Source organism: Taeniopygia guttata, chromosome 20 (assembly GCF_048771995.1).
Source record: "Taeniopygia guttata chromosome 20, bTaeGut7.mat, whole genome shotgun sequence".
Classification (NCBI taxonomy): domain Eukaryota; kingdom Metazoa; phylum Chordata; class Aves; order Passeriformes; family Estrildidae; genus Taeniopygia; species Taeniopygia guttata.
The window spans coordinates 8,326,755-8,353,023 of record NC_133045.1 but is presented as its reverse complement, the minus strand read 5'-3'; the positions used below and the strand labels follow the sequence as shown (position 1 = coordinate 8,353,023).

At 59.1% G+C, this 26,269-nt stretch overlaps 3 protein-coding genes across 8 annotated transcripts; 2 read left to right on the top strand and 1 right to left on the bottom strand.

Annotated features, from left to right (window-relative positions):
- The first annotated feature begins 822 nt into the window (after positions 1-822).
- On the top strand, positions 823-11,300 carry TBC1D20 (TBC1 domain family member 20). 6 transcript variants are annotated; one of them, XM_030288982.4, is made up of 8 exons: positions 823-1,006; positions 3,233-3,418; positions 4,539-4,619; positions 6,077-6,263; positions 7,051-7,152; positions 7,872-8,013; positions 8,665-8,843; positions 8,976-11,300. In XM_030288982.4, exons 1-8 carry the CDS (start codon positions 964-966, stop codon positions 9,247-9,249), a joined length of 1,194 nt encoding a protein of 397 aa, XP_030144842.1. In that variant the 5' UTR covers positions 823-963; the 3' UTR covers positions 9,250-11,300. The 6 variants fall into 6 exon arrangements, with proteins under 6 accessions (XP_030144842.1, XP_030144841.1, XP_072773260.1 ...); XM_030288981.4 differs by having other exon boundaries at positions 4,536-4,619; XM_072917159.1 differs by lacking the exon at positions 823-1,006 and adding an exon at positions 1,142-2,493 and having other exon boundaries at positions 4,536-4,619.
- A 1,439-nt stretch (positions 11,301-12,739) lies between these two features.
- On the bottom strand, positions 12,740-17,663 carry SOX12 (SRY-box transcription factor 12). Its single transcript, XM_030288987.4, has 2 exons — positions 17,310-17,663; positions 12,740-17,215 (listed from the first exon to the last, which is right to left on the bottom strand). Exon 2 carries the CDS (start codon positions 16,879-16,881, stop codon positions 15,982-15,984), a length of 900 nt encoding a protein of 299 aa, XP_030144847.1. The 5' UTR covers positions 16,882-17,215; positions 17,310-17,663; the 3' UTR covers positions 12,740-15,981.
- On the top strand, positions 17,372-25,639 carry REM1 (RRAD and GEM like GTPase 1). Its single transcript, XM_041720274.2, has 6 exons — positions 17,372-17,510; positions 19,705-19,813; positions 19,890-23,137; positions 23,281-23,363; positions 24,389-24,593; positions 24,778-25,639. Exons 3-6 carry the CDS (start codon positions 22,828-22,830, stop codon positions 25,053-25,055), a joined length of 876 nt encoding a protein of 291 aa, XP_041576208.1. The 5' UTR covers positions 17,372-17,510; positions 19,705-19,813; positions 19,890-22,827; the 3' UTR covers positions 25,056-25,639.
- The last annotated feature ends 630 nt before the right edge of the window (positions 25,640-26,269 follow it).

The window sequence follows — 26,269 nt, the reverse complement described above, 5'->3', positions numbered from 1 at the left end:
GCTGATGCCTTGGCCTGCAGCTCCTGCTTGTCCAGGCACCCATCCCTCGTCTGTTCTCTGGAGAGGATGGACATGTGCTTCCACGTTGCTTAGTTAATTTTAGGATAGAGCAGGTGGGCTGGATTAAACTGATATATGGGACATGGAGATTGCCAGCAGGGAGATGAGGTTTTTCACATACACCAGGATAGCTTTCTCCTCCATGCCTTCATCCAGTGGAAATCCATTGTACTTAATCTTTTATATCCTAAAGTGATGTGAAAGTTGGACTGTGTTGACTGTTACCTCAATGTGCTGTACCGTAAAAGCACCCAGTATGACAAAATACAGCTTGTTTGCACTGGTTCTGAGCTATGCAGGACATTTTACCTAGTTCTTTCATTATTCCAAGCGAGGGAGGTTTGCATAAGGACAAGAATGGAAGAGGAAACCGGGAGTGGTGGATGGCCCCCGTGCACAAGGAAGCCCAGACCCCTGTGCACGGAAGGAGCTCTGTGGATGTGGCAAGCCCTCATAGACGGGCCGGGCACTTGTTCTCCCCCTGCGCTGTCTCCAAGCACTGACGGGGAGTTCGGAGAGTTTTTTTGAGTGGTGGCAGGAGCCACTGCGTGCAGCACCACCGAGGCTGTGCTACCCGGTCCCTCAGCGCTGGGAATGACCCGTCCGGCGGCCATCGGGGAGGGTTTGGGGCTTTGGTTTTTGCTGGTTTTAAACGGGCCCTGGCGGACAGAGCGCGTCCAGGCCGCGCGCCCCCGTCCGCGCATGCGCGGCTGCCACCGCCCGTGTGACCGCCTGGCGGCGCCGCGCCTGCGCACTGCGGCGCCGTGACGTCCCGCCCGCGCGCCGGCGGGCGGGGGGGCGGCGGGAGCGGGCGGGGGCGGGACGGGACAGAACGGCGCGGGGAGCGCGGAGCCCCGGCCCGGTCCGGTCCGGTGTCCGGAATGCGCCGCAGCGCCCGGGAACATGGGCCGGCAGAGCCCGCCGCGCAACGGCTTCGGCGGCCACGGTACGGGCTGGGCCGGGCCCGGCAGGCGGGGGGCAGTGGTTCGGCTGAGGGGGCGAGGGCTGGAGCGCCCCCTGCGGGCGCGGCGGCGCCCCCTGGCGGCGGGGCGGGGCCGGTGCTGCGCTCGGAGCCGCCCCGGCGGGAGCGGGCGGGGGATCCGGGGGTCCCGGGAACCGGGAGAGGGCTCCGGCCCGCCCCGCGTATGTGCGGCCGCCGCGGGATGGGCGCACAGGAAGCAGCCGGCTGCGGTTGATGCTGCCTGACCCGCGCCGGGCCCGAGGGCGGTCCCCGGTAGTCACCGAGGGCTTTGCGGCAGCGCCGGGCTGGCCGGACCTGGCGAGGCCGTGTGTCGGTGCCCGGAGCCTGCAGCGGTGCAGAAGCACCGACGGACTCAACTCGGTTTTAGACCGCTCTCACCTTGCGTTTGTGCCTCTTCTTCCTAGGGTGAACCCGCGAGTTAACGTCTTGTGGTTGCATAAAACATTTTTTAAAATGCATTGGTTTTGATAATACTCGCACCTATTATCCCCTGTGTGTTTGAAAAGTGCAAATATTGCGGTCTTTTTCAGTAAGTTTGAGAGGAGGAGCCCGAAAGACGTGCTGCTTCCTTCTCACTACTCCTTAAGTTCTTTGTGTGTGAACAGTTCTTTCTCCCCTAGGCTTTGTTTCCTCCTTCCCGAGGCATCGGTATGTGACGCCCCGTGTGTGCTGTGGCAGGGGATCAGGAACAGCTGGGGGTAGGGAACTGGCTGGGAATAGGGAACCGGCTGAGCAGAGCTGGCTTCTGTTGTGCAAATAACTCTGCCTGCACAGAGGCCGGAAAGGAAATAAAAGAAACTGTAGTCACTGTTTGAGCGATAGATTTAATGTTACCAGGATCTTGGAATTCGGAGGGAGGTGGAGCTTTGTCGTAGGCTGTTACAGTTTGTTTTGATCCACGAAGTATTTTAAAAGGGTCTTTGAGAAGGAACAGCATCCTCTGCTCGACCTACTTAGTGTCCATGTGTGTGAACAGCCTGCGGGCTCCCTTCAGACCTCGCTGAGAGCTGCACTTCCAGCCAGGAGCTCGCAGGAGCAGGGCCGGGGCAGTGGCTGAGGTGCCACGTGGACGGAGGAAGGAGCTCCCCTATCTCTGCCGGGAGGGCACAGCCTTGGGAAACAGCTGTTTCTCCACTGAAATCCTTTTAATTCCTCCCACCCCAAATCCTATTTGGACACGTCCCTTATAGAACGAGTCCTGTTTGGATCCCAAGAATTGTTGCGTCTATGGGAAAAGCCTTTAGGGAAAGGCAGTGTTTGTGGCCTCATCCTGCACTCCAGTCCTGCAGCTCCTCAGCAAAGCCTCCTTACTGGAAACTCCTCCAGTGTGGGATATCGAGTGGCTCTCGGCTGCTTCTCTCTTTCCTCACATGAGGCAGCGGTGACAAATTCCACCATGTGGTGTGAAGTAGTGTCCCTTCTCCGCTCCCTGGGAAGCGCCCTGGTGTCCTGTAAGTGTGTCTAACCCGAGCGCTGTGTGCTTTGTGTGTTACCCCCTTCCCTCCCTGCCCCGAGTCCCTGTGCTCCTCAAAACAGCGGGAATTATTTCCTACTGGCTGAGCTGTGTGTGTACTGATGGCTGGCAGGTTTGTGTTTGTTATAGGACAAGTCAATGTTCTTATGATTCTTTAACTCTGGTATAATTATGTCCTTTCTTGTGTCTGTTGCTGTCAGTGGAAATACTCAGGCTTCTTCCTAGGACGGCTGCACCTGGGAGTCGGTAGGAACACAGTTTTGGGAACGCTTTCCTAACCTTTCTTTGAACACTTTCCTAAGTCCTGGTCTTAGGAAACACTTGACATCTGAGCTGGCAGCTGCATCAGAGGGCAAAGAGTTTCAGGATGGCTTTGCAGGGCTGTCTTGTATGGAGCCATTGGGAAGGACAGGAGCCAAGGGCTCCATCTGGGCACTGCTGGTGGCTCTGGTGTCAGGAGGAGCAGTGTTTGACTCCTACAGTGGGACCCCCAGGATAGGGAAGTAGTGAAAATGCCCTTTGAGGTGCTCCCAATGCTGAGCCTGCAGAAATGGGACACTCAGCTGGAGGGGTACCCACAAGAGTCATCCCTGTCCTGACAGTGTGATGACTGTCCTGTGTCATCTCCTTGTGTGACATCGCTGTGAGTGGCTATTGCTAGCCCCCACTGTGTGCTAGCACTGCCTGTCAGCTCACATCTCTGTGACCTTTTGCAGACTTTGATGCTAAGAAGAAAAGAAAAGTGGCAGAGATTTACCAGGCTCTGAACAGTGACCCCATCGACGTGCCAAAGCTGAGGCGGATGGCGATCAGCAAGGGCGGGCTGCTCACAGACGAGATCCGCTGCAAAGTGTGGCCAAAGCTGCTCAGTGTTAATACAGACAACCTGCCCCCTCTTCCAGGTATGGAACAGCCTGGACTCAGCTGCTCAGGAGGAAAGGCTCAGTGACCTTTGTCCCTAGAGGAGGGATGTGCTTTCTGACCTGCCTTTTCCCTATGTGTGTTGCATTTCCCACTAAGCTCATGTACAAAGGGGACTTACTGCAGCACCAATACTGTGTTGTATGTAAACAATACATCACTTCTAAAAACAACATTTGTTGTTTTCTTTAGTGATAGTCATGGAATCAATTCATTGTGGATGCAGTCAGTGTAGCCCTGAGCATTAGCTGACATATGTAAGTTCACCTGCAGTAGAAAGAATCAGACTTGATTTGTTTTGCTCCCGTGAAGAGGTGGCTGTGCTGAGCCCTGGTGTGGCCAAAATTCTTCTGATGTGTCTCTTCCAGGCAGCAGTTTGTTGTGTGAAGCACACGTGTTTTTTTGGTCAGAACAGGCACGGGGACAACAACCTTCCTGGTGAAATACCCACATGGTTTTTAAACCTTAGCAATGCAGAAGCTGTAGGTCCTGTAGCTTTAAAGTCACCCAGGACAGATTTTGTTGCTGTTCCTGATTCTGTGGTTGTTTGGAAACGTGCATCCCCCCACCTCAGTCAAGAGCCGACTGGCATTAGGATGATGTGAGGTGACCAGAGCTGCTGGAAGACAATGTTTAACTTTACATGATCCCATAGAAGGAATTTGCTAGCTCACTGAACTTTCCTGTTTTAACTCTTAGCTAACCCTGGGTGAGATTTTCCTCTAAATTGTTTCTATTTTATAAATGAGTCTTTGTGGCCTTCATAGCATTCCTCCAGTGCTGCATTTGAATTGCACAGCAAAACTGTGTAGCAGAGATGTTTCTAGGAGTGCTGGGAGTGCTGCTGTCAGTTTAAGCATTTTAACATGTGTTGTCTAAAGAAATAATTGTCTCATTTGCTGCTAGTGTCAGAGTGTGTGGCAGTGAAAGTGCAGGGACAGGGCTGAGGTGTGACATGGAAAAGAGGATATACAGTGGAGTAGGGAGTGTGTGCAGCTTCATGTCCACATTCAGCAGGGACCTTCCCAGCTCCTCACCTCACTCTCTTCCCAGTACCATTGCACTGCTCCATGTTAATCCTGTTCCTCTTTTTCTCAGCAGGGAAGGAGTTGCGACAGGACAATAAGGATTACCAGCAAGTGTTACTGGATGTGCGGCGATCCCTGCGCCGCTTCCCACCGGGTGAGTGGGATTCTGCTCTTCCCACTCTGTGGGGGCAAGAGCAATGCCATGGGGCTCCTGCTGGCACAGACAACCCTGGGAGGCTGCAGAAGGTGGCATTCCATTATTACTCCAAGGGCCTGACTTCTAGAAAACCTTTTCCATGTGCAGCAGCTGCTTCTTGCAGTGAAGCCCTTCCGCAGCCATCAGTTTCCTTCAGCTGTCTCTGCACAGATGGTTTTTGACGTGGCTTCTCCAGCCACATCCCTTGCCCCACTGTGCCCTTCTGCCAGGAGGCTGCTACTGGCAGACAGTTGCAGCAGAGAGAGGATGGATCCTGCATAGATCTTGTGCACCATGACCTGTTGGGATTAGGACAGATGGAAAGCTTGAGAAACATGCCATTTGCTTTGGTTTATTTTAGTCCATGGTCTAGCTCAGGGGCAAGGAAGGCAGATTTGTCTGTGCTTAGAACAACCCCTGATATAAAACAGTCTCAAAATCAGGTTCAAATTTAACAGAACCTAAAATATGTAGAAGCAAAATGGTTTTGCAGTTGTTTAGTTCTGATGGGAGGCTGATGCCTTGTGTTATTTATAAAATGCTAAATCCAGCAGCTCTCTGTGTTGAGCAGTCGTTATTTCTGGCCAGAATCTGCCTCCCCCTTCTGCCACTTTTATTTTGTATAAACACTTTATTCACTCTGATTCTTGCAGGCATGGATGCTGTGTGCAGGCCTGATTCCTGGAGGCTCTGCTCCTATGGATTTTTTTGCCCTTGAATGGCAGCCTCCTGCCTATTTTTAGCTGCATTAGTGAAGCAGAGGAAAAGGAGAACTTTATCATTGCAGGATCTCCACTGGGACTCTCTGGTTGGCCTTTGGGTGTTTTATCTGTTGACAAGGGCTGCCAGTAACTGGCTGCAGCTGTGCAGGGCAGGAACAATGTTTTCCCTGTGACATCCTGTCCCTAAACACGTGTTCTTAGCAGGGGATTGATATAAAGTTGTGCTGGTGGAGGCCTCGCAGTCTAATGCAGTTGGCATAGTTTCTGTGAAAATGGGTCCTGTTGAATTTTTTCCTAGAGCCCCTGGGAAATTAAAAATTACTAAAACGTCCTCATCTGTGCTGGATGTGTAAAACAATTCTCTCTTCACAGCAGCACTGTGCAAACATCTGTAAACCCTGCTCCTGTCCTCCACAGTGGCTTCCTTGCAGATAAGGGTCCTGCAGATCTAAAGATTAAACCTCTCAGTAATTGGCCAGATTCCCCTGGTCCCGCAGAGTTTTGGGAGACAGCATTAGGGCTTTGGATAGTTTTTTCTGCCAGTTTTACTACCTGCCCCTTATACACCACATCCCTTGGGATCAGGCAGGTTAGTAAAAGCACAGGTGCTCTCCTTGCACACCACAGTCACCCTTGCTCCCACAGCAGGCTCTGGTAGGTGACACAGCTGTGCCATCTCTGCTGTTCCCACAGGGATGCCAGATGACCAGAGGGAAGGATTGCAGGAGGAGCTCATCGATATCATCCTTCACGTCCTCAAGCGCAACCCCCAGCTGCACTACTACCAGGGGTACCATGACATCGTTGTCACCTTCCTGCTGGTCGTGGGGGACAGGCTGGCCACAGCACTGGTGGAGAAGCTCTCAGTACATCATCTCAGGTACTCAGTGGGAGGAGAGGAGCCAGCTGCATGTCCTCAGGCTGTGGGGACACCTCTGCAGGTAGAGCTGGCCTGGAAGGGGACTTGGGAAGGCAGAGCCTTGGGTTAAAGCAGCTGCTGTCATGCCTGTACCCTGAGGGTGAATGAGAGCAGCCTGACCACACAACAGCATGTGGCTTTGTAGGGAGCTGTGCTCTGGGGAAGGGATAATTGAAGGTTGTCAGTTAATTTGTAGCATCTCTTGGAGTTGAAAAGCCAAGGCACATGCATTATCCATGGTTGTGTGGCTGTCAGGGCCTCTCCCTCACCTGGGGACTGGCTCAGCAGCTGCCTCCCTCTTGTCCTTTCATAGCCCTGGGCAGTGTGGTCTGTACTACCAGTGTCCTGTACCCCACTTAAAGAGTCTTTCCTGTTTGTGCACTGAAATAAGAGCAAGCTTCCAGCTGGAGAGTGTAGTTTAGAGGGATTATCTCTCCTCTCCCAGGCAGGAGTCAGATTCTGGGTACTGGAAAGGCTTTACGGTTCTTGTGTGCACTGCAGCAAAATAAGAAGTGTCAGCTGACAGCAGCATGATGGTCTGGGCCTGGGTTCTGTGGGCAGGTCAGCCCTGTGTGTCCCAGACAAGCTGGAAGGAGGCTGCTCCAAAGGGACAGAATTCCTTGGGGCTGGGGTTAAAGCAGCCCTGCCAGCAAGGGCTATTGCATGTACTTCACCTTCTGCTGCCTCCCTAGAGGGAGAGCTCGCTGACGTTGTTGCTTGACAAAGCTCCTTTTAAATCTTTCCTCAGGGATTTTATGTACCCAACAATGGATAATACCAAGCAGATTTTAAATTACCTGATGCTCATCATAGACCAGGTGAACCCTGAGGTGCACGACTTCATGAAGAGGTATGCAGATGTTCTCTTAGAGCCTCCTGGCTCTCCCCTGTCCATCTCAGGTTACTGTTCACAGGACCATTTTCACCAGCACATCCCCATCACCACAGTGGCTTCCTCAGGGAGTCAACAGCTGTCCCACAGCTGATGGTGACATCCCTGAAGCATGTGGCACTCATTTCTGATCAGGCTCAAACCTGTGCTGCCTATCTGGAGGGGTTTTACATGGTGCCATCTTCAGCCTGCAGTCTGTATTGGTAGGGCTGGGGATCTGGGGACAGTGTTCTACAAATGCTACAACTGCTTCCTGTGACCACTTGTGTGGCTGGTGGGCCTGTTAGTTCTGGGGATAATTCTGAGAGTGAAAATTTAACAGGGTAGAAATCCATTTGGATTTAGGCGAAATGTGCCGCTTTGAGCTTGCTAGCATAAGTAAAATATGCCTTAGTTTGATAACTGCAGCACTAGTAAAATTGCCCCAGCTGAGGAGAAAGATTGTGAATTTCCAAGCTGAAGAGATAAGAGAGACTCCTCAAACCTTGAAATAGACAGGGCAGAATGACCCAGAAGTTCTTTCCATACTTTCTGATAAAAAACTAGCTACAAGTGTAACGAGCTGTAAGTGTAACTTGAAATCAGCAGAATGAATATGCATTAACCTATTGTGAAATTCTCTTGAGAGCATTTCATCCCTGTTTCCAGGCTGACCTCATGGCTCTTTCTCTCTGTAGTGCGGAGGTGGGAACCATCTTTGCTCTCAGCTGGCTGATCACCTGGTTTGGCCACGTTTTATCTGACTTCCGGCACGTTGTGCGATTATATGACTTCTTCCTGGCTTGCCACCCACTGATGCCCATTTATTTTGCAGCTGTGGTAGGTATTGATGGAATGGTGAGGGATTAACTGCTCTGTTCTGAGGTGGTAGGAGTTTGAGGCTGCAGAGGGAGGTTGGCATACCCAGTGCTGGTGCTGTCCCCAGCTGTACCCTGCTCTGCAGATTCAGTCAGTGATGTCCTTGGTGATGATAAAGGGCAGGTGGGAAGTCAGGGCAGCCTGAGGGTGTCCAAATGTTCTGGCTGTACCAGTTCAGTGCTGTGGAGGCAGCATGACACAGTGTTTTTATTTCCTTTCGTGTGCTGGTCCTGCTTCTGGTCACATGCCTGGCTGGCTGAGGATAGCCCTGCACTCTGCACCCACCTGCCCATCCTTCGATAGCAGGAGGATGAAGCAAGCAGCAAGTCATGAAGTCAAATCCTGCTGAGGTTCTGCCCCCATCGCTGGCCTGCCAATAGCAGGTTCTTCTGAGCAGACAGACCTAAGTACCCTAAAAGAGGCTTCCCATGGCCTCAGAAGAGGTTTGGCATTTCTCTTTCCAGTGAATGCTTCACTGAAGTGTATCCTCTTGAAGAAGGTCTTTCAGCTGGAAGTAAAGTGTTTTTTTTCTTCTAGCTCTGAAACAAGTGCCATCATGTGCCAAGGAGTTGTCCCGACTTCCTTGTCTGTCCTCCTCTCACTCCTCTGCAGATTGTGCTGCACCGGAAGCAGGAAGTTCTGGACTGCGAGTGTGACATGGCCTCTGTCCACCACCTCCTGTGCCAGATCCCACAGGATCTTCCTTACGAGTCTCTGATCAGCAAAGCCGGGGAGATTTTTGTCCAGTTCCCACCTTCCAAACTCACCAAGGAGGCAGCTCAGGCGGAACGGTGAGTGTTGGGAGCCCATGTGTTCCCTGCATCCCCTTGCCAGGTCTTGCCTCCCTGTGGAGACCGTCCTGACAGGAGGCTGGTCCCAGGGGTGAGCAAGGGGCACTCCTTGACCTGTTCCATCTCTTGCAGAACTGCGGCTTCCACTTTTAAGGACTTTGAGTTGGCATCAGTGCAGCAGAGACCAGACACTGTGTTGAGGCAACGCTTCAGAGAGCGGATGCGAGGGGAGGAGCGGCTCCGAGGGGAGGAGCGGACAAAATCCATCTTGACAAAACCCCGGACCAACCGCTTTGTCAAGCTGGCAGTGATGGGGCTGACGGTGGCACTGGGAGCAGCTGCTCTGGCTATGGTGAAGAGTGCACTCGAGTGGGCACCCAAGTTTCAGCTGCAGATTTTCCCCTGAAGCTGGAGGAAGGGCCTTTGCTGTCACTGCATCCATCCCCAGCAGGAAAGGCTGATGGCTGATGAAGGACCTGCCCAGAAACAACCTGTCTGAAGATTATTTATTATTCTTACTGCGCCCAGTAACACTTTTGGCCTTTATGACAGAGACTGAGGGAACCCTTCCAGTAGGACGGTTCCCCACACCATGCTCACCTTGTTCCCCTCTCCCTGTGCAAGGGTGAGCAGACAGGTACTCCTGCTGTCTCCTGAGGAACCAGAGGTACGGACAAATTTGTCTGTTAAGGCTGTGCTCAGGTGACTATACAGAGGGAGAGCTGAGTGTGGGCTGTGCCCAAAGGATCCTGTGTTCTCCACTGGGGAAAACTAGTGGGAGTGAGAACAGATCTTCGCCTGGAGGAGTGTCCAGCAGGGTTTGTTCTGGGTGCTTGCATGTGTGAGGGTGGAGGGCATTGCACTTCTGAGGAACAGGGCAGACCTTTGGCTCTTCATTGCTCCAGTGTGCCCCACGATCTGCCTTCAGCTTTGCTGGTGCTCCAGCTCTTCCCTGTCCTGTGGACATCCTCTGAGCAGAGCCAAACCTTTCCCACACCCCAGTCAGCACAATGCTGTGAGCTTCTCTTCAGCGTGTAACATTCCCTGGCTCTTTTTGCTTCCACATCTTTGCAGCGTGATATGTTTGTAGAGGCCAGGAGCAGACCTTAGCTCCCCTCAGCTCTCGGGCACTGCCACTGCTGTGCTAGCAGTACTGTGACCATAAATGGGGTCAGTGAAGTGAACACAAGTATGGTCACCCTGCCAAAGGTGTGTACTGTCGTGTGCCAGGTTATGCTACCACAAGTCTTAGTGGCACTGTAAACATCCATTGCAGACTTCTTTAATAGCTCTGGAAGTGGACATTAATGTGCCCACATGGAGAAAGGCTTTTTCCACCTTGTGAAACACTTTGCACAGGGTAGAAGTTGTTGCACTAGAAATGTGACAAAACCCCGCTCCATGAGCTGATCAGGCTTCAGCATCACCTCTGCAAATAACACAAGGGGTTTCCCAAAAAGGCCACCCTGGCCCCTGCATAGCTTCCATCTCCCCACCAATTCCACTGGCAGTCCCAGCATCCCTGCCCTCCAAGCTAAGCAGCAAATCCTTATAGATAACTCAGTGTCCCACTGGGACAGAGCCAATAGACACTCTATACCTCTACCTCTCCCCCAAGCTGCTAAATCTCCCTCAAGTGTCCTTACCTGTCCCTCCCGCTGCCCCATCATTGCTCTCTTGTGCCCAAAGCCATCTGTGCCATGCCCAGGGTCTGCACACCTGAAAAGGAGGTGTTGGTTGAAGGCATTTTGGGCTAGAGAAGAAAACTCGTGCCCTGCAAAGCTCAGCACCCCCCACTCCTACCCTTCTTGGTCCATTACTGCCCTGGGTGTGTTCTGATTTGCCCCATGCCTTGCTCATAGAAGGGTTGTGCCTTTCTGGCCAGAGGGCAGGTGGGCAGTTTTCATTTCTGACTTGTGTTCCCATGAAGCTCTGAGCAGGTGTTCCCTTTGCCTCTGCAGGTGAAATGAGTGTGTGAAACTGCCCTTGTTCAGGCAGGCAGCAAGACCTGTTCCATCCTCTCCTCAGTGGTGCCGGTGGCCTTGGAGAGACTTGGGGCTGCTCAGGGGGCTCCTCCCAGTGTGGCTTTCAGAGCCCATTCCTGGTCCCTTGGCACCCCCAGAGCAGCAGAGCAGGACTGGGGGCTGGGTCACTTAGCACTTTAGAAACCATTGGTGCAGGAGAGTGTGGTGACCTGGGAGTGTTGCTGGAGGGGCCAGGACTGCTCTGTACACCACACTGGAGGAGGGGATGGCTGGAGCCCCCCAGGAGGAGCCCCTGCAGCCCCTCCATTCCCTGGCCATGATGCACTTTAGTTCTTGCGTTGTCCCTGGGGGGGAGAAGGGCCTGGGAGGAGACCAGGGTGCTTCAGTTACTCTGTACAAAGACTTATACACCCCCTGTAAATGCAGATTTCTACAAGCCCTAAAACTGTAAAATAAACAGTTACTAAACACACTTCCTACCCTCCACAGACCAGGGCTGCCAGATCTGCTCTTGTAGCACCCTGGGGCCCAGAACTGGCACCTTCTCTGCAGTGGCCAAGCCAGCTCAGTGTGGCCTCACACCCAGCAGCCCCGTGGGAAGAGGAGCAGAGCCAAAGGGTGTGTGCGTGCCCCGGTCACTGCTCTCCATCCATCTGCCTCCCTCTGGGCCAGCGCCAGGCCTTGTGTGTGCTGCTGGCTCTGGGGTGTCCCCCCATCAGCACACGGGGCTGGAAATAGCCTGAGCTCCCAGCCTGCCCTGTACCCCAGGCCGGGTGCCTGGCTGCAGGAGGAGATCCCGGGCACGATGCCCAATTCCCAGGGCATGCTCTGCTGAACTGGGGTGATGCAGGCGCCTTGGCCAGGCTGGAAGCGGTTTTGTCTGGATGGCTCAAGGCTGGCAGCCGTGTTGGATATTTTTAATTGCCTGTGGCTTCTCCAGGAGCCATTTTCTCAAGAGTGCTTGGAGCCCTTTGGGCAGCAAGGGGGAAGGAGGAGTGGTGGCAGGCGGTATGTGGCACCTTTGGGGTAGCCAAGGGGCCACTGCCACATGTAACTCAGACCCAGGCCAGTGGCAATGTGTGCGTGTGCCTGTGTGGCCCTGACCTGACCAAAGGGATGGGGGCAGAGGTGATGGCCATGAGCTCTGACTGTGGCTACCCCACGGTGCCCTGCGCGGAGAGGAATCCCATTGCCGGGGGCTGCAGTGACCCCGCACTGGAACATTGCAGTCCCTGTGGTACCGCCCAGGCCCCGGGCGGTGCTGGGGGCTGTCCCGTGGGTGCAGCCTGCAGATTTGGGGGGTCACCGTGGTATGGACACCCCCTGCAGTTCTCCCTCCCTCGGGGACAGCCCGGCCCCAGCAGCACCAGGGCAGCAGGAGGGGCTGGCAGTACCCGGGGATGCTCTGGGCTCCTCTTGTTGCCGTGGCAACAGCTGCGGTGAGACGGGGCGGGGGTCGGGGTGTGATGCGAGTGGCGTGTGACCCCTTGGCCCCCCCGGGCCCTCCTGTGGGTCTGGATTAGCACCCCCGGTTCCCTCCCTCTCTAGTGCCCCCCCTGATTTCCCTCTGTCCCCTCCCCCGGCTGAACGGAGTCGGGGGCGGTGCCGGGATTGCCCACACACGCACACGGGTGGGGCGAGGGGCTGCATGTGCACAGCACATACGTGCACATACACGCACATGCTCACACTGCTTCCAGGGACGCCCAGCCCACGCTGACTGATGAGGTGAACCTCCCCGCTGCAGGAGAGCCCATAGGAACCGGGGCTCAAGGTGGGGAGTTATATGCCTGGGAGCTGGATGCTGGTCATTGGGAATCCCACATCTCCCTGGGGACCTTACATTGCCCTGGGAACCCCAAATTCTCCTGGGAGGAGCGAGGCAGCACAGAAGGAGCCAGAGCCATGGGGAGCAGACCAACACACTTTATTCCATAATCACAACAGTCAGGATCATTGTTAGCCGAGGTTCTGCAGAGCAAGGGCCAGCTGTGTCACGCCCCCAAGATGGACCCAGATGGGGTCGTCACTGCCCCTCGGCTAAAATCCTGTTTCTCCAAGATAACAGACACAGGGACCCTTCACTAACACAACACTACAAAGGTGACCCCGAGCGCTGGCGCCCATCCACAGGCTGCGTCGGGGCCCCACCAGCTCCGGGGACCCCCGGCCCACTCGGCCGCCACCAGGGCAGCTGCTTCCTGAGAGAGGTTTGGTTTATTTTTATTATTTATTATTACTATTATTATTATTATTCGCTTTGTCTGGAGTGATGACGGGATGTCGCACGCGCACGCACACACGCTCGCACACGCATGCCAGCCAGCACCGGGCAGCGGGGGCGCAGCGGGAGGGGGCCGCACGCTGGGAGGGGTCTCTAAGCACTACAACCACACGCCACAGAAAATCCACCACTGTCCACGACGGTTCTCCCTGACAAACACACCCGGCGAGACTCGAGGAGGGGGACAGGGCTGAGGACGGGGACAAAGCGGATGATGTTGTGCTTGCAGCCAGGGCAGGAGACCCTGGCACTGGCTCCGGTTCTGGCACTGACCCAGAACCTGCTCCTGAGGAAATATTTCGCCTGACAGTCTGTGGAGGGATCACCCTGGCTCAAGGGTGATGCACAGCACGTAGGGGACCACTGGGACCCATGTGCCCCCCACAAGGAACGGAAGCTGAGCCCTGAGCTCCAGGGTCAGTGAAGCACACGTGTGATGCGAGACCCTCAGTGTGGCCTCAGGCCTTGCTGGTACCGGGGGGCTTTGGCTTCCCATGGACAGGGACAGAGGGCAGGTGACTGTCAGCCTCAGTGCCCTCTCTGAGAAGCCCTGGCCACAGCACGGGGTGGCTGTGCACCCCAAAAAGGCACCGAGGTGCTGGGTGAGATCTGTGTGTGTTAGAGGGCTCTGGGGCCGCCAGACCCCACGGGAACCCCAAACCTGGCTCACACATGGGAGGGGGCTTCAGGTGCTCCTGGCGCGGGGCTGCCCAGGGGGTGGGAAGGCAAAGTCCCCCCGAGGCGGCGGTGAGGCGGGAGCAGGCTGCCAGAATCACGGCTGTCCCGGCGCTTTTTTGGCTTTTCCACCTTTGGGGGCGGGACTGGATCCGGTGGGGAAGGCCGGGGAGGGAGGGGATGCAGAGAGGAGGACGCGCTCTATCCAGGGTACACGTGTCTGCTGCGTGATGCCCGCCTGGCTCTGCAGGCTGGCACCCGCACGGGGGTACCGAAACACCGTGGCTAATGCCAACACACACGCACAGCTACCGCTACACACCGACACATCTACACTGCTGATGGTTGACCATCGCGGGGGGCCTCGAGGGGTCCCCAGGGACTGGGCTGGGGGACATGAAGCATCCCTGCAAAGGGCCCAGGGACACACCTCTCCCTGCGCTGCAGTGCCGATCCCCACGGCTGAGCCAGGGCCACCAGCAGCTCCAGCAGCAGGGCCAGGCACCTACTCCGAGGCACCCCCAGGGGATGCCAGGACAAGGGAGGGGGATGTCCTTCCCTTGGCTACGGCTCAGTCCAGCCTGACAGCAAGGGGCAGGCACGGGGTAGCCTGTGACTGGGGGAACCGGCAGCCCCAAAACAGGGAGGCAGAGCCTCAAGCAGCGGGTGCTCTGCTGCTGCCAGCACCCCACTGGCAGGGAAGGATCAGAGGGGCCACAAATCCAGAGTCCCTGGGGAGTGGGGGTCATGGGGGACTGCAGGGGCTGCTTCAAGCAGCGGTTGCTGCCGAGCCCAGTACAGCTCTTGCAGACGCTGCCAGCCCAGGCCATGACCACATCCCCAGGGATGTGTGGGGTCCCCACCCAGCACAGCTGTACCAGAGCGCAGCCCCTGCCCCCCCAAGCAGAGCCTGCGGCAGCTGCCGAGCCAGCATTGCAGCCACGTGCTCCTGGCAGTGGGAGGAGGCGGCTGTCGCAGGAAGGAGCCATTAGGAAAAGCAAAGAAAATCCCAGCTGGAGGAGCCGCTGCAGCAGCATCTTCCCTGCCAGCGCGTCCCTGCTCTTGGCAAAGCCGGCAGCGGAGCCCAGTGTGGTGCTGTGTGGAGGAGCCCTGTGCCAGAGCATCACCCACACCCCACACGCCCACCAGCACTGGCTGCAGCTGCTCTTGGAGCAGTTTGGGTGGTTGTTTAAGATAGATTTGCCACAGCTGTCCTTCGCTGCCAGCCCTGCCTTTCCATGCTGCTCCCTGCCATCCCGGCAGCAGCACACGCCACGGCCGGGCACAGTGACACCCAGCTCCACTGGCCAAGGTCAGCCAGCCCTCAGCAGGTCCTGCACAGGCACAGGCCCCAAGGTTAAAATGAGGGCTGGCTACTTAGTGAAGGGCTGGTCCCCATACAATGTTGGGGTGACTCCGGACAGGGGCTCCCTCCGTGGCACAGCTTTCCCTGCACAACTGCCTGGCGAGAGAAACAACCCAGCCTCCGCGCCCACGTGCTTACCACGTGTGTGCAACTCCGCTCTTCCCAAAGCCAGTGGCGGGGAACACGCGCCACGGGGAAGGAGACGCTGCTGTGGGACACTGAACCCCCGAGCCAGGCACCCCTCACTAAACAGGGAGTTGGGAAGGGACAGTCTGGCATGGCTCGGCATCCCTCCCCAAGGGCTGCGAAGAGGAAGAGGAGAAAATTGAAGCCATGCGTTCAATGCAGTCAAAAACCAAACGGAATCAGCCATTCTCCGAGGGATGGGGAAGGTGGGGTGGGCACCGAGAGCTGGGGTGGCATGGATGCTCCTGCTTCCTGGAGAGTGGGAGGGCACGCGGCGCTGGCACAGATGGGAGCGGCCGGGAGCAGCCATGGCTGTCAGTGCCGGGGCCATGGGGGAAAGCAGCCGGGTGTGACAATGAAAACCCGATGAGATGCATTTCACGGGCAAATAACCGCAGCGGGCGGCCATGCGTCCTGCGGGCACGAAGCGAGAGCCGGACAGACAGACGGATGGAGAATGGGTGTGTGCCAGGGGGTGTGGGGAGCAGGGGCTCTGCCTTCCAGCAGCTTCAAGGCAAAATACCTGATTCCTGCATGTAAACAGCTGGTTTCGGTTTGTTTGTTTGTTTTCCTGGGTTGTTTTTTGATATGACCTGATTGTGGGTGAAAATAAAAATGAGTGTTACCTGCAGAGCGTGGGACTCAGTAGGTAAAGACCAAGTCTGAGATGCTGGACATGAGCCAGTCCCCCGCTATCATCTCCGTCACCTCGGGCGTGCAATAGTCCGGGAACTCGAAGTGCGAGGAGCCTCCCCGCGGGTAGAGGTCGTGGTCCTTGTCGAAGACGGACCAGTCCAGGGCACCACAGGTGGCACTGGCAGGTGCCCGCCCGGGCATGATCCCCAGCAGCTCCTCCTCCAGCTCCTCGTCAGAGGAGCTGAAGGAAGAGGGAGGGGACCCGGCCGACATGGGAGAGGGGGAGCCGCTCTCTGGGGACCTCCCTGGCTCCGGGCAGGGTGTGGTAGGGCTCAGGGGTGCAGGGGGCTCCTGGGGGCTGCTCTCCCCGTTGGATGCCGGGTTCCAGGCAGCCGTGCCAGGCACCACAGGGCTGTCCTCAGCGGGCACCTCTGGTGCGGGCTCCTGCGGGGTGTCGGGGCCGGTGGGCAGCTTGGCGGGCTGCCTGCGGCTGGCAGAGACACGGCCCAACACGGAGGGCTTGATCTTCACTGGGAGCCGCGGGCGGGCTGCTCCGGTGCCCACCTTGCCCTTTTTCCGAGGCCGGTACTTGTAGTCGGGGTAGTCAGCCATGTGCTTGAGGCGCAGGCGCTCGGCCTCCCTGACAAAGGGGATCTTCTCGGAGTCGTGCAGGAGCTGCCAGCGCCGGCCCAGGCGCTTGGAGATCTCGGCGTTGTGCATGTCGGGCCACTGGTCCATGATCTTGCGGCGTTCGTGCTGGGACCACACCATGAAGGCGTTCATGGGCCGCTTGATGTGCCCGCTCGGCGTCTTGCACCAGGCGGGCTCGGTGTCACGGGCGGGCAGCGGGGCGCAGGGCTCCCGCCGAGCCTCCGCGCCCCGGCCCCGCGGGCCGCGCTGCACCATCCCGGAGCCGGCTATCCCGCCGCCGCCTCCGCCTCTTCCTCCTCCCCTCCCGCCGTCGCCTCCCTGCCCGCCGCCGCCTCCCCGCCCGCCGCTACGCGCCGCGCCGCGCCGCCCCCATTGTGCGGAGCGGGCGGCGGCGGGGCGGGGCGCAGGCGGCCGCGACGGGGCCCGGGGGCGCACGGCGGAGCCGGCTCCGCCGGGGCGGCGGCCGCGGAGATGCTCCGGAAGGGCCCCGGGGTGGCCCGGTGGTCTCCGGCTCGGGGATGCTTTCAAGCGGTCCTGTCCCGGAATGTTCTACACCGGTCCGAGGATGCTCCGGAATGCTCTGCAGGACCTCGAGGATGCTCGGTGCCGGTCTGAGGATGCTTTGTAGCACCTCGAAGATGCTCGGTGCCGGTCTGAGGATGCTCCGGGATGCTCTGTAGCACCTCGAGGATGCTCGGTACCGGTCTGAGGATGCTCCGGGATGCTCTGTACCGTCTCGGGGATGCTCCACACCAACCCGGGGATGTTCGGCGTCGGCTCGAGGATGTTCCAGGATGCTCTGTAGAGGCTCGGGGATGCTGCACGCCGTGAGGGCTCCGCCCCGGGGTTGCTCCGCTCCCCGCCGCCCCGGTGATGCCTCCCCGGTTAAGTCGGCAGAAGCTTCGGTCGGGAATGATGTAGGGTGGTTGCGGCGAGTCGAGGTGCGGGTCGGGGGTGCGCGGGGGCGGTGCGGGCAGCCCGGGAGCCGCACGCCCCCCGGTGCCGCTCTTATAGACACCGGCGCCCCGCCCCCGCCGCCCCCGGTAAACACCGCCGCGCCGGGTCTGTCAATGGACGGCCCCGCCCCCCGCCGCCCATTGGCCGCGGCGCGGGGGGGCAGATCCCGCTCAGCCAATGGGCGCCCGCCGTGAGGGGTTGCTGGAGAGAATGGCAGCGCGGCACGCCCCGGTACCCCCGGTACCGCCCGGCTACCCGGCACGCCCCGCTACCCCGGTACTCCCCGGTTCCCCCCCCGCTACACACGGCACGCCCCGCTACCCCCTGGTAACCCGCCACACCGATGCCCCCGATACCGCTGCCACGACAACCTGTACCCCGGCACGAGCAGCACAGAACCCCCGGTGACACCCGGTACCTTCAGACAAGCATCCCGGTACGCCGGTACCTCTCTGTGCTCTCAGGCACCCACCCGAGGATGCTCCAGCCCCTGCCAGTAACCCGCTGCTCCCCCGGTTTAGGCACCCCGGTGTCCCCGATGACCCTGACATCCGCACCCTCGGGAGCACCCACACCCCTCGCGGTTCGCCGGGAGCCTGTGCACGGCTCTGACCGGCCGGAACACCGAGTATCACCCCACAATGCTGTGCTTGAACCCTGCCCTGCCGGCCCACCGGGCTCCCAGGACACCCACTGCTCCCGGTCATGCGGGATCAGTCCCCGGGCCGCTCACTAGGGCGCCCCGCGTTGTGGGAACACCGACGCCTTCGTGGACATATCCCTGCCACCCATTCCAGCGGCGTCTCCCCGTGGGTCGGCCCCCGGCGGGGACGGGAGCGCCGGGCGGGGAACGCGCAGCCCACGAGGCGGACACGCGGCTCCCCGGTGCCGCGGGTGGGGCCACGCCCCTCCCGGTCAGGCCCCGCCCCCTCCGCCGGGCGGCACCAATGGGGCAGCGGCGGCGGCGCTGTTGTCCCGGAGACCGCGGGCTGCCCGCCGGGGGCCGCGCCCATTGGCTGCCGCTGCCGCGCGCGGGCCCGCCGGGGGCCGCGCCCATTGGCTGCGCCGCCGCCGCCAGTTGCTGTGGTGACAGGGGAGCGCGCGGGGCCGCGCCCGACCCGACCAGGCACCGCCGCTCACCGGGCACCGCCGCTCACCGGGCACCGCCGCTCACCGGGCACCGCGGGCTGTCGCCGTCCTGTGGCCTTTCCCGACCCTGCCGGGTGCCCCGACATTGCGGCCAGCCGAGACACCGGGGCCTGCCCTCCCGCCGGCCCGGGCCGCAGCCCCGGGCGCTGCCCTCGCCGTCCCGGAGCCGCGCCGCGCGGGGAGCACCACACGGTTCTCCACCGCGGCTTTGCGCTTTGCCTGCGGGCGGCACCTCCCCGAGCTGTTCCCGCTCGGTACAGCCGGAGGGCACGCCCGGCACGGGTCACCCGCATGGCCCTGGCTCGGAGCACCTGCTCGGCCGCTCCCACACACCTCCGGTCTTCGCTGCCGCCACGCCGGCAGGACCGGCTGCGTGCGCACTAACACGGAACGCCCGTGCCGTCGAGCAGCTCTGCTGGGCCGGAGGCGGCTCCCCATGCCCGTTGGTTTCGTGCACCGGGCCCGTCTCTACCCAGGTTCCCTGTGACAGCCGTTCCTCTGCTCCCTCCCGGCCCCGGCCGCCCCTCAAGCAGCCCGGGGCCGGTCCCGCCGGGCAGCTCGGGCTGCCACAGCTAATTCCAATCCCGCAGACCGCGCCCGGTGCATCCCGTGCCGGTGATCCCGTCCCGGTGCGGTGCCGGGGCGGGGCCGGCAGGGGGCGTCCCTTCCGCCCGTTCCCGTGAGCTCGGGCCCCGCCCGGCCGCTGTCGCCGCGGGGACCGGCTCGGGTTACGGGGGACACGGGCATCCCCAGAGACCTCAGCGAAAAGGGGTTCCCGGATGGCGGTAGGGCCCGGGCGTCCCCGGACAGAAAGGATGGTGAGGATCCATGGGATGTGGGGTGTCCCAGGAGGCACAGAAGCTGCCAAATGGACAAAAGAGCGAGCCGGGAGGGGTTCCCCGTAGACCAGCAGCGGTATCACCCCTGCAACAGCCTACTAAATCCATTCCTCCATACTGCCTCCGGCTCCAGCTGGCTGCCGGAACACCACTCTGCTTCGCAGAGCCATTCCTGTGTGGAGCGGCACCAGGCACGGTGACACATTCCTCTGTGCTGCCAGGGCAAGCAGCAGTGCCTGAGGGTAAGGTCAGGGTTGGTGCAAGGGGACATTTCCCAGCTCTGAGGAATCAGCAGTAATTGTATTTCTCCCTCTGCAGAGGATGAAGGCAGTGGTACAGACCTGCTGTCAGAACCGGCTGGACACAGTGAGGGCAGAACTCCAGGAAATAGAAAAAAACAATGGAAAATAATCTGGGAAGCTAGTTGCTCACATCACTCTGAAATGAGTCTATACAGTCATGTTACCTTTGCTTTCCATCCTCGGCTAAAGACATTGTGTTGATCTTATAAATGTCAAACAATTCCCTTTCTGAGAATGAATCCCATTTGCTCTGTGGGGATGATCTTCCCATCAGCCTGCCAGGAGGGAGAGAGCCCTGTGACACACAGCAACCTGTGCTCAGGGGGGTCTGTTCATGGGATCATTCCTTCCTGGTCTATCCCAGCTCCTGTCCCCCGGGTGCACACAGGGCTTATTTTCCATGGAAATACCACCCTGTTGGGCAGACACCCCACAGAGCAGCAGTGGTGTGGGTGTCAAGGGGGGATCTCCTGTACCAGGGTCTGGGTTTTAGCTGGAAGACAGGTATGGCTGTAGCTATGGAGGCACAAGCTGAAGGAGAAAAGCCTGGAACATGTCAGGAGGCAGGAGGCGAGTGGCTGCGTGATAGATTAGTGGAACTTAATTTTTTTTCTGTTTAAAAAAAAATGATAAGAAAGGGGAATTAATTAGCCTCAGCAGCTGGTGGGGCTGGGGTTACTGAGGGTGGATGGGAGAAGAGTTAAAAATAGCAGGAAGGCCCAAATGGAAAGTTTCTGTAACATCACAAGTCAGGCATTTGGTGCTTACCCGCCCTGACAGGCGGGAGCCTGTGCCAGAGCCCTCTCCACCATCCTCAGCCCTTTCCCACTGACCTCCCTGCAACTTTTCACACGACATCACCAGCCCTTCGTTTTGCTAATTAACCCTTTGCTTCCAGACACTGGGTTTGCATCTTGAAAGAGCAAAATCAGCCACAAGTTGCTCATCCTGGGAACGTGAGGGTGCCGAGGAGCACAGTGCTCATGCTGGCCCTCCCTGGGTCCCTGCATGTCGCTGGCAGCGTGTGGAGCCCAGAAGAGCTGTAACCCCCCTGTATTCATTCCCATCTGCATTTCAGCTTCCCCTCCTTAAAAATCTTCCAGTTTCCAGAGGCCCTGGGTGGATTTCACTGGTAGGTCTGAGCCCTATGCTGGGACACTCTGGATGCACAGTTTGTCCTCAGCTGAGACGGAGATGGATGAGGCAGCTCTGAGCAAGCCCAGCTTGCTGCACTTGTCCCCACTGCGAGAAAGCAGATGTACCTGGCTGCTCCAGCGGGCTTTCTCTGCTTCTGTTTGTCTTTCAGGATTGACAATAAGAGCAGCTGAATTCATTCCTTCCCCCTCTCAGAGGCCCAGGAGTTGTGTCTGGCTCTGCTGCTCTGGGAAGGCTGGCAAGAGCTGAGTCTGCCATACAAAGGGTGGTCTGAGGGTGGTGGAGCAGGGCTTGAGCTGGAACAGATTTTGGTGGTTGGCAGAGTGGTCAGTGACTGTGGCAGACCATGAGGCATGAGAAAATACTGCTGGATTGACTGGGGGTCAGGTTTGGTGCTGGTTTACACTAAACAGGAGTTGGGCACTACCCTCACCTGGTTTAAAAGGGTTTCCCTCTTCCCCTAGCTGCTTGCATGGTCCTGCATCCCAGAACAAGCATTTAGGGTGACCCCACTGAAAGCCAGTGCAGGACCCTGGGGACATAGAGAGGGTGGCGCAGCTGACACAAGGCAGGCTTCCCTTTGGCCACATTGTGCCCCCTGATAACGGGACTGCCATGCAGGGAATGGGACACCTCTGAGCACAGTCCATCTGAGCAGTCACCCTGCTCCTGCTTCTGCTCCTCATACCCAAACAGCCAAAGCACAGTGCCTTATTCCCTCTGTGCTTTGCTCCTCCTAACTCTCCTCTTTCTCTGGTATGTGCTGGGTACCAAGGTGGTCCTCAGCATTCCCACCAAGGAGGAACACTTGTCTGATGCCAGCCCCTTGCCCAGAGCCTGGAGTAGCCAGGCTTGGATGAGGTGCAAAGATGACTCCATTGCCTTCAGCCCTTCTTCCTCCCAGTCCTGCTCAGCACCTTGGGCATTTGCAGATGTGGTTTTATGGCACAATAAAATTGTTACTGTGGTTCCTGCCCTCCCCATCGCTGTGCTCTGATCATGAGGGATGTCCTGGGACCGGCCCTGGTGCCATGAGGCTTTGCCAATATATCCCAGTGTGGTTGGACTGGTGACCCAGTGTAGGGTCAGAACAGTGCCCGCAATGGGACACTTTGGGACAATGCTGCCGGTGTCCGAGATCCACAGACAGGATCAAATAAAAACAGCTCCTGCTATTGCCCATGCCAGGAGACCCTCAGCCTTGTATTCAACCACTGCGTCTTGGAGATAGAGCTGCACAGCCGGGCTCTGGGCTTCTGAGTCCTGAAAAAGCACATCTCCCCCTGGGCAGGGCAGGACCGGACCGGGCTCGGCTCGCTTCCTTGGCGGAGCTGAGCCTGGGGTGGCGAGACCAGGGCCGGGAATTGGGTTGATGCAGCTCCACGTAGAGCCGGAGTGTGGTGGAGCCCCCGCCCGCGGAGGCGCATCCCGCAGCATCCCATGTAACCCTTGCTCCCCATGACCGGGGTACGGGTCCCGGGGGAATTCGCCGTTCCTCGGCACCGCAAACCCCGAGGGGACCTCGGGGACCGGGCCAGGGCGGCTGGGCCGGACCGAGGGCAGTGCGGGCGGGGGTGTGTCCGGCGGGGGAGGGATCGGAGCGGCGAGGGGCTCCACCTCCTGAGGCTTAAAGCTCGGGGCGGACGGCGGTGCGGGTGTCCCGGGAAAGTTGTGCCCGTGTTGCCATCGGCTCGGAGCGGGAGCGGCTCCAGGAGCGGTCGGGGCTGCCGGGTGCGGGTGCCCTTGGGGGCGACACTCGCTCCCCGCCCACCCTGCGGCCCCTGCCCTCGGTGCTGGTGATGACCCTGAACACGCAGCCCGGGAGCCGGAGCCCGCTGCGGCGGAGGGCCAGCACCCCGCTCCCGCGGCCGGGTGGCTCCGGGGCCACTTCGCGGGGTGAGTCCTATCACCCCCAGCTCGGCCACACCGCCTCCGAGCCGGGCGGCAGAGCCCCCCGCGGCACCTGGTCCCCCGACTCCTCGGGCTCCCCAAGGCTCAGGGAGCCCCGGTACCGAGTGGTGCTGCTGGGTGACCCCGGCGTGGGGAAGACCAGCCTGGTCAACCTCTTCGCCGGCGTCCAGGAGAGGGACCTGCTGGACCAGCACGGAGGTGGGTGTCTGGTGGGGGGGATCTGGTCACCTGTGGGGCATCCCGTGGCCCCACGATGGGACAAACCCATGTGCGAGGCGGAGAGGAGCCCGGGACCGTGCTGGGAAGTGCGGCACTGACCGAGTTCTCCCGGTGTCCCGCAGGGGCCGCGTACGAGCGCAGGCTGACCGTGGATGGGGAGGAGACCGCGCTGCTGGTGCTGGACACCTGGGAGTCAGAGCAGCGGGTACGGCGGGGCTGGGTGTCCGAGAGAGCCAGGATGTGCCCCAGGATGTGCCATGGGGACATTGTATGGGCACAAGTGCTGTCTTGGGACCTCTGAGCGCTTTGAAGGGCAACTTGGCCCCCCCCCCCCCCCCCCCGTCCATTTCTGGGGCTCACCACCTTGGAGCACAGGATACATGCTGGGCAAGACGGGGGTCACATCTCTGCATCCACCCTCCTGGGGCATGGGAGGCTGCCCGGCGTGTTCTCACTGGTGCACGTTCTTATATGATAACCCACTTCAAAATGCCTGGAAATGGTTTGGGAATGGGGCTGAAAGGTCTAACTGGGTAAATCCACAAGTTGGTATTGCCAGCCAAAACACTTTAACGGGCAGAACGGTGCTCCCAAGAGCCTGGCATAGGGCATTCCTCATGCCTAGATCATGAGGTATCTCCTGGGCAGAAATACCAGTGCTGTTGTTGCTGCCTCCCTCCAAACGCCTCCCTCCTTCCCTTCCTGCCAGGGCCCTGCATTCCTGTAGGTGCCACCAGGCAGTGAGTCCCCGGGAGTGGGGACAGAGTCAGTGCCCCAGCTGTGGACAGGGGTGCAGCACCTATATGGACTGAGCTGTGTTTGGCACTCACTGCCCAGAGGTGCTCCAGCACTGTGACACCTCAACAAATGGCTCCTTTTTTCCCACTATGGCTTATTCCCACACTGGCCAGCAGTGCCTGGATCATGCAGGGTGCAGCACCCACCACACTGTCCCAGGCCATTCCCAGGGGATTCAGCCTCACCTCCCCCCACCAAGCAGAGCCCACAGCCCCAGTTTGTGGTTGATAGAGAGGAAAACACCCAAACACTCCCCTCAAAATCAAGAGCTTTTAATCTGCATTTAATGAATAGGGTAACACATCTGTTCACCACGGTGTGGGGGCTGGTGAGGTGTGCTGACAGTTCCCATCAGTGCCAGGGTGCTCTGCTGTCCCCTGGAAATGGTCATGGCCACGGATTGGTGACATCTTATTCCTCATGTGGTGACAGGGTGAGGAGAGCCAGCGCCGCAGCCACTGCTTGCACGTAGGGAATGCGTACATCATCGTTTACTCTGTCACTGACCGGGACAGCTTCGAGAGCGCCTCAGAGCTGCGCATCCAACTGCGCCGTGCGCGCCAGGCTGAGGACATCCCCATCATCCTGGTGGGGAACAAAACCGACCTGGTGCGGTGCCGTGAGGTGTCCGAGGAAGGTGAGTAGGGGGTGAAGGTTCTGCCTGGTGGAGACCCCTGAGAGGGCTCCGTGCCCAGCGGCTTCCCACACATCTGTCCCCTCATCCCCGGACGTGCAGCTGCTGTTGTGCATGTGGCAGTGCCCGTCCCACAGCACTTGAGGTGCCAGCGGGGCCATGCCCCCTCCCTGCCCTTCCCTTGCAGAGGGCCAGGCCTGCGCCGCTGTCTTCGACTGCAAGTTCATTGAGACGTCGGCGGTTCTGCAGCACAACGTGGCCGAGCTCTTCGAGGGGGTGGTGCGGCAGATCCGCCTGCGCCAAGGGGGCAGAAAGCCCCACCTGCACCCCACGCCTGGCCAGAAGCACAAGGAGAGCCTCGCCAGCAGAGCCCGGCACTTCCTCGACAGGCTGGTGGCCAGGAACAGCAGCAAAGTGGCCCTCAAAGTCCGTTCCAAGTCCTGCCATGACCTGTCTGTGCTCTGAGAGCCACGGTCCTGTCCCTCCACACACGCCGGCTGGGACTCTGCTCTGGGCCAGCAGTGTGGCCAGCGGCTCTGTGAAGAGCTCAGACAGGGCTGGAGTGATGCTGAGGATGTGGAGCTGTTTTCACTGGTGCTGAGGGATGTGAAGGTGCTCTGGATCCGGCCACTCCCCTCCAGGAGAGGGGATAAGTGGGATCAGGTCCGTGGAGTGGAGGATGGGATGGGTACCTGCACTTGGGGTGGTGAGATTTTGGATCACAGCTGCTCCTGCAGAGCCAGAGGTGAGGGGTGGCTGTGCCCCAGAGCAGGGCTGGAGGCTACCAGGAGTGTGGCAGGTCCCACTTGCAGTGCTGTCCTTTACAGGGCAGCAGGGACTGGCAAGGGCACAGTGGCATTGTCCACCTTGGACAGCGTGGAGCTTGGCTGGGAAGAGGGGGCAGGGGAGCACCAGCGGCATCACCTGGCACTCTGACCCTGCTGTGCCAGGGCTTTGTGCCATGTCTCACTGGCACCAGTGTTTCTGTGCTCTCGCTGTACTGGTGTGCTGGGGAAACCCTTGATCTGCAGAATAAACCACATCAGGGAGGTGCTGTTCTCTGCTGGGTCCCTGCCCTGGGGAGCCACATCCCAGAGCCACATGGTCAGATTGAAGCTCTGCTCCTTGCCTATGGCCGGGGCTGAGGATCTGCTTCCTGCTCTGGCCAGGCTCCTCCATTAGCTGGAGTATCTTGGGGCAGGGAGAGCCCAGAGCTTCCTTTGGCCACCCTTGCTGGAGGTCCCAGTTCTTCACCCAGAGGCCCAGCATTGTCCCCTGTGAAGTCCCCTGCATTTCAGAGCTCTGGAAAAGCCTGTGGGAAGGGCTGAGCTCTGCTGAGCAGCAGGTTTAGAGCCCCTGAGCACTGGGAGCTGCAGCCTGGGCAGGGAGCTGGGCACTTGGTGGCTCCTGGTGCCCCGGGAAGGGGCAGGGAGCAGGAGCCGAGCAGAATGGCCCAGCCAGGAAGGGACGTGCTTGGCTGCAGCAAGCAGGGAGTGACCCTGGGCACCCAGGGAGGCAATGCTGGAGCTGTTGTGGGCTTTGCCTGTTGTTTTTAGGCTGTGCTGCCATCCAGCAGCTGGGATACCACCGGGGAACCTGCTCAACATCCCGGCCCGATGCCAGGGAGGATCAGTGGTGCCCTCCTACTCGGGTTGGGAATTTCCACTCGCTCTGCGGTC

Coding starts and splice junctions, on each gene's coding strand:
- REM1 (XM_041720274.2), top strand. CDS start 22,828: ATGACCCTGAACACGCAGCCCGGGAGCCGGAGCCCGCTGCGGCGGAGG. Junction 23,364..24,388: donor CCTGGGAGTCAGAGCAGCGG/GTACGGCGGGGC, acceptor ATGTGGTGACAG/GGTGAGGAGAGCCAGCGCCG. Junction 24,594..24,777: donor CCGTGAGGTGTCCGAGGAAG/GTGAGTAGGGGG, acceptor CTTCCCTTGCAG/AGGGCCAGGCCTGCGCCGCT.
- SOX12 (XM_030288987.4), bottom strand. CDS start 16,881: ATGGTGCAGCGCGGCCCGCGGGGCCGGGGCGCGGAGGCTCGGCGGGAG.
- TBC1D20 (XM_072917159.1), top strand. CDS start 2,439: ATGTGGTGTGAAGTAGTGTCCCTTCTCCGCTCCCTGGGAAGCGCCCTG. Junction 3,419..4,535: donor CAACCTGCCCCCTCTTCCAG/GTATGGAACAGC, acceptor TCTTTTTCTCAG/CAGGGAAGGAGTTGCGACAG. Junction 6,264..7,050: donor CTCTCAGTACATCATCTCAG/GTACTCAGTGGG, acceptor ATCTTTCCTCAG/GGATTTTATGTACCCAACAA.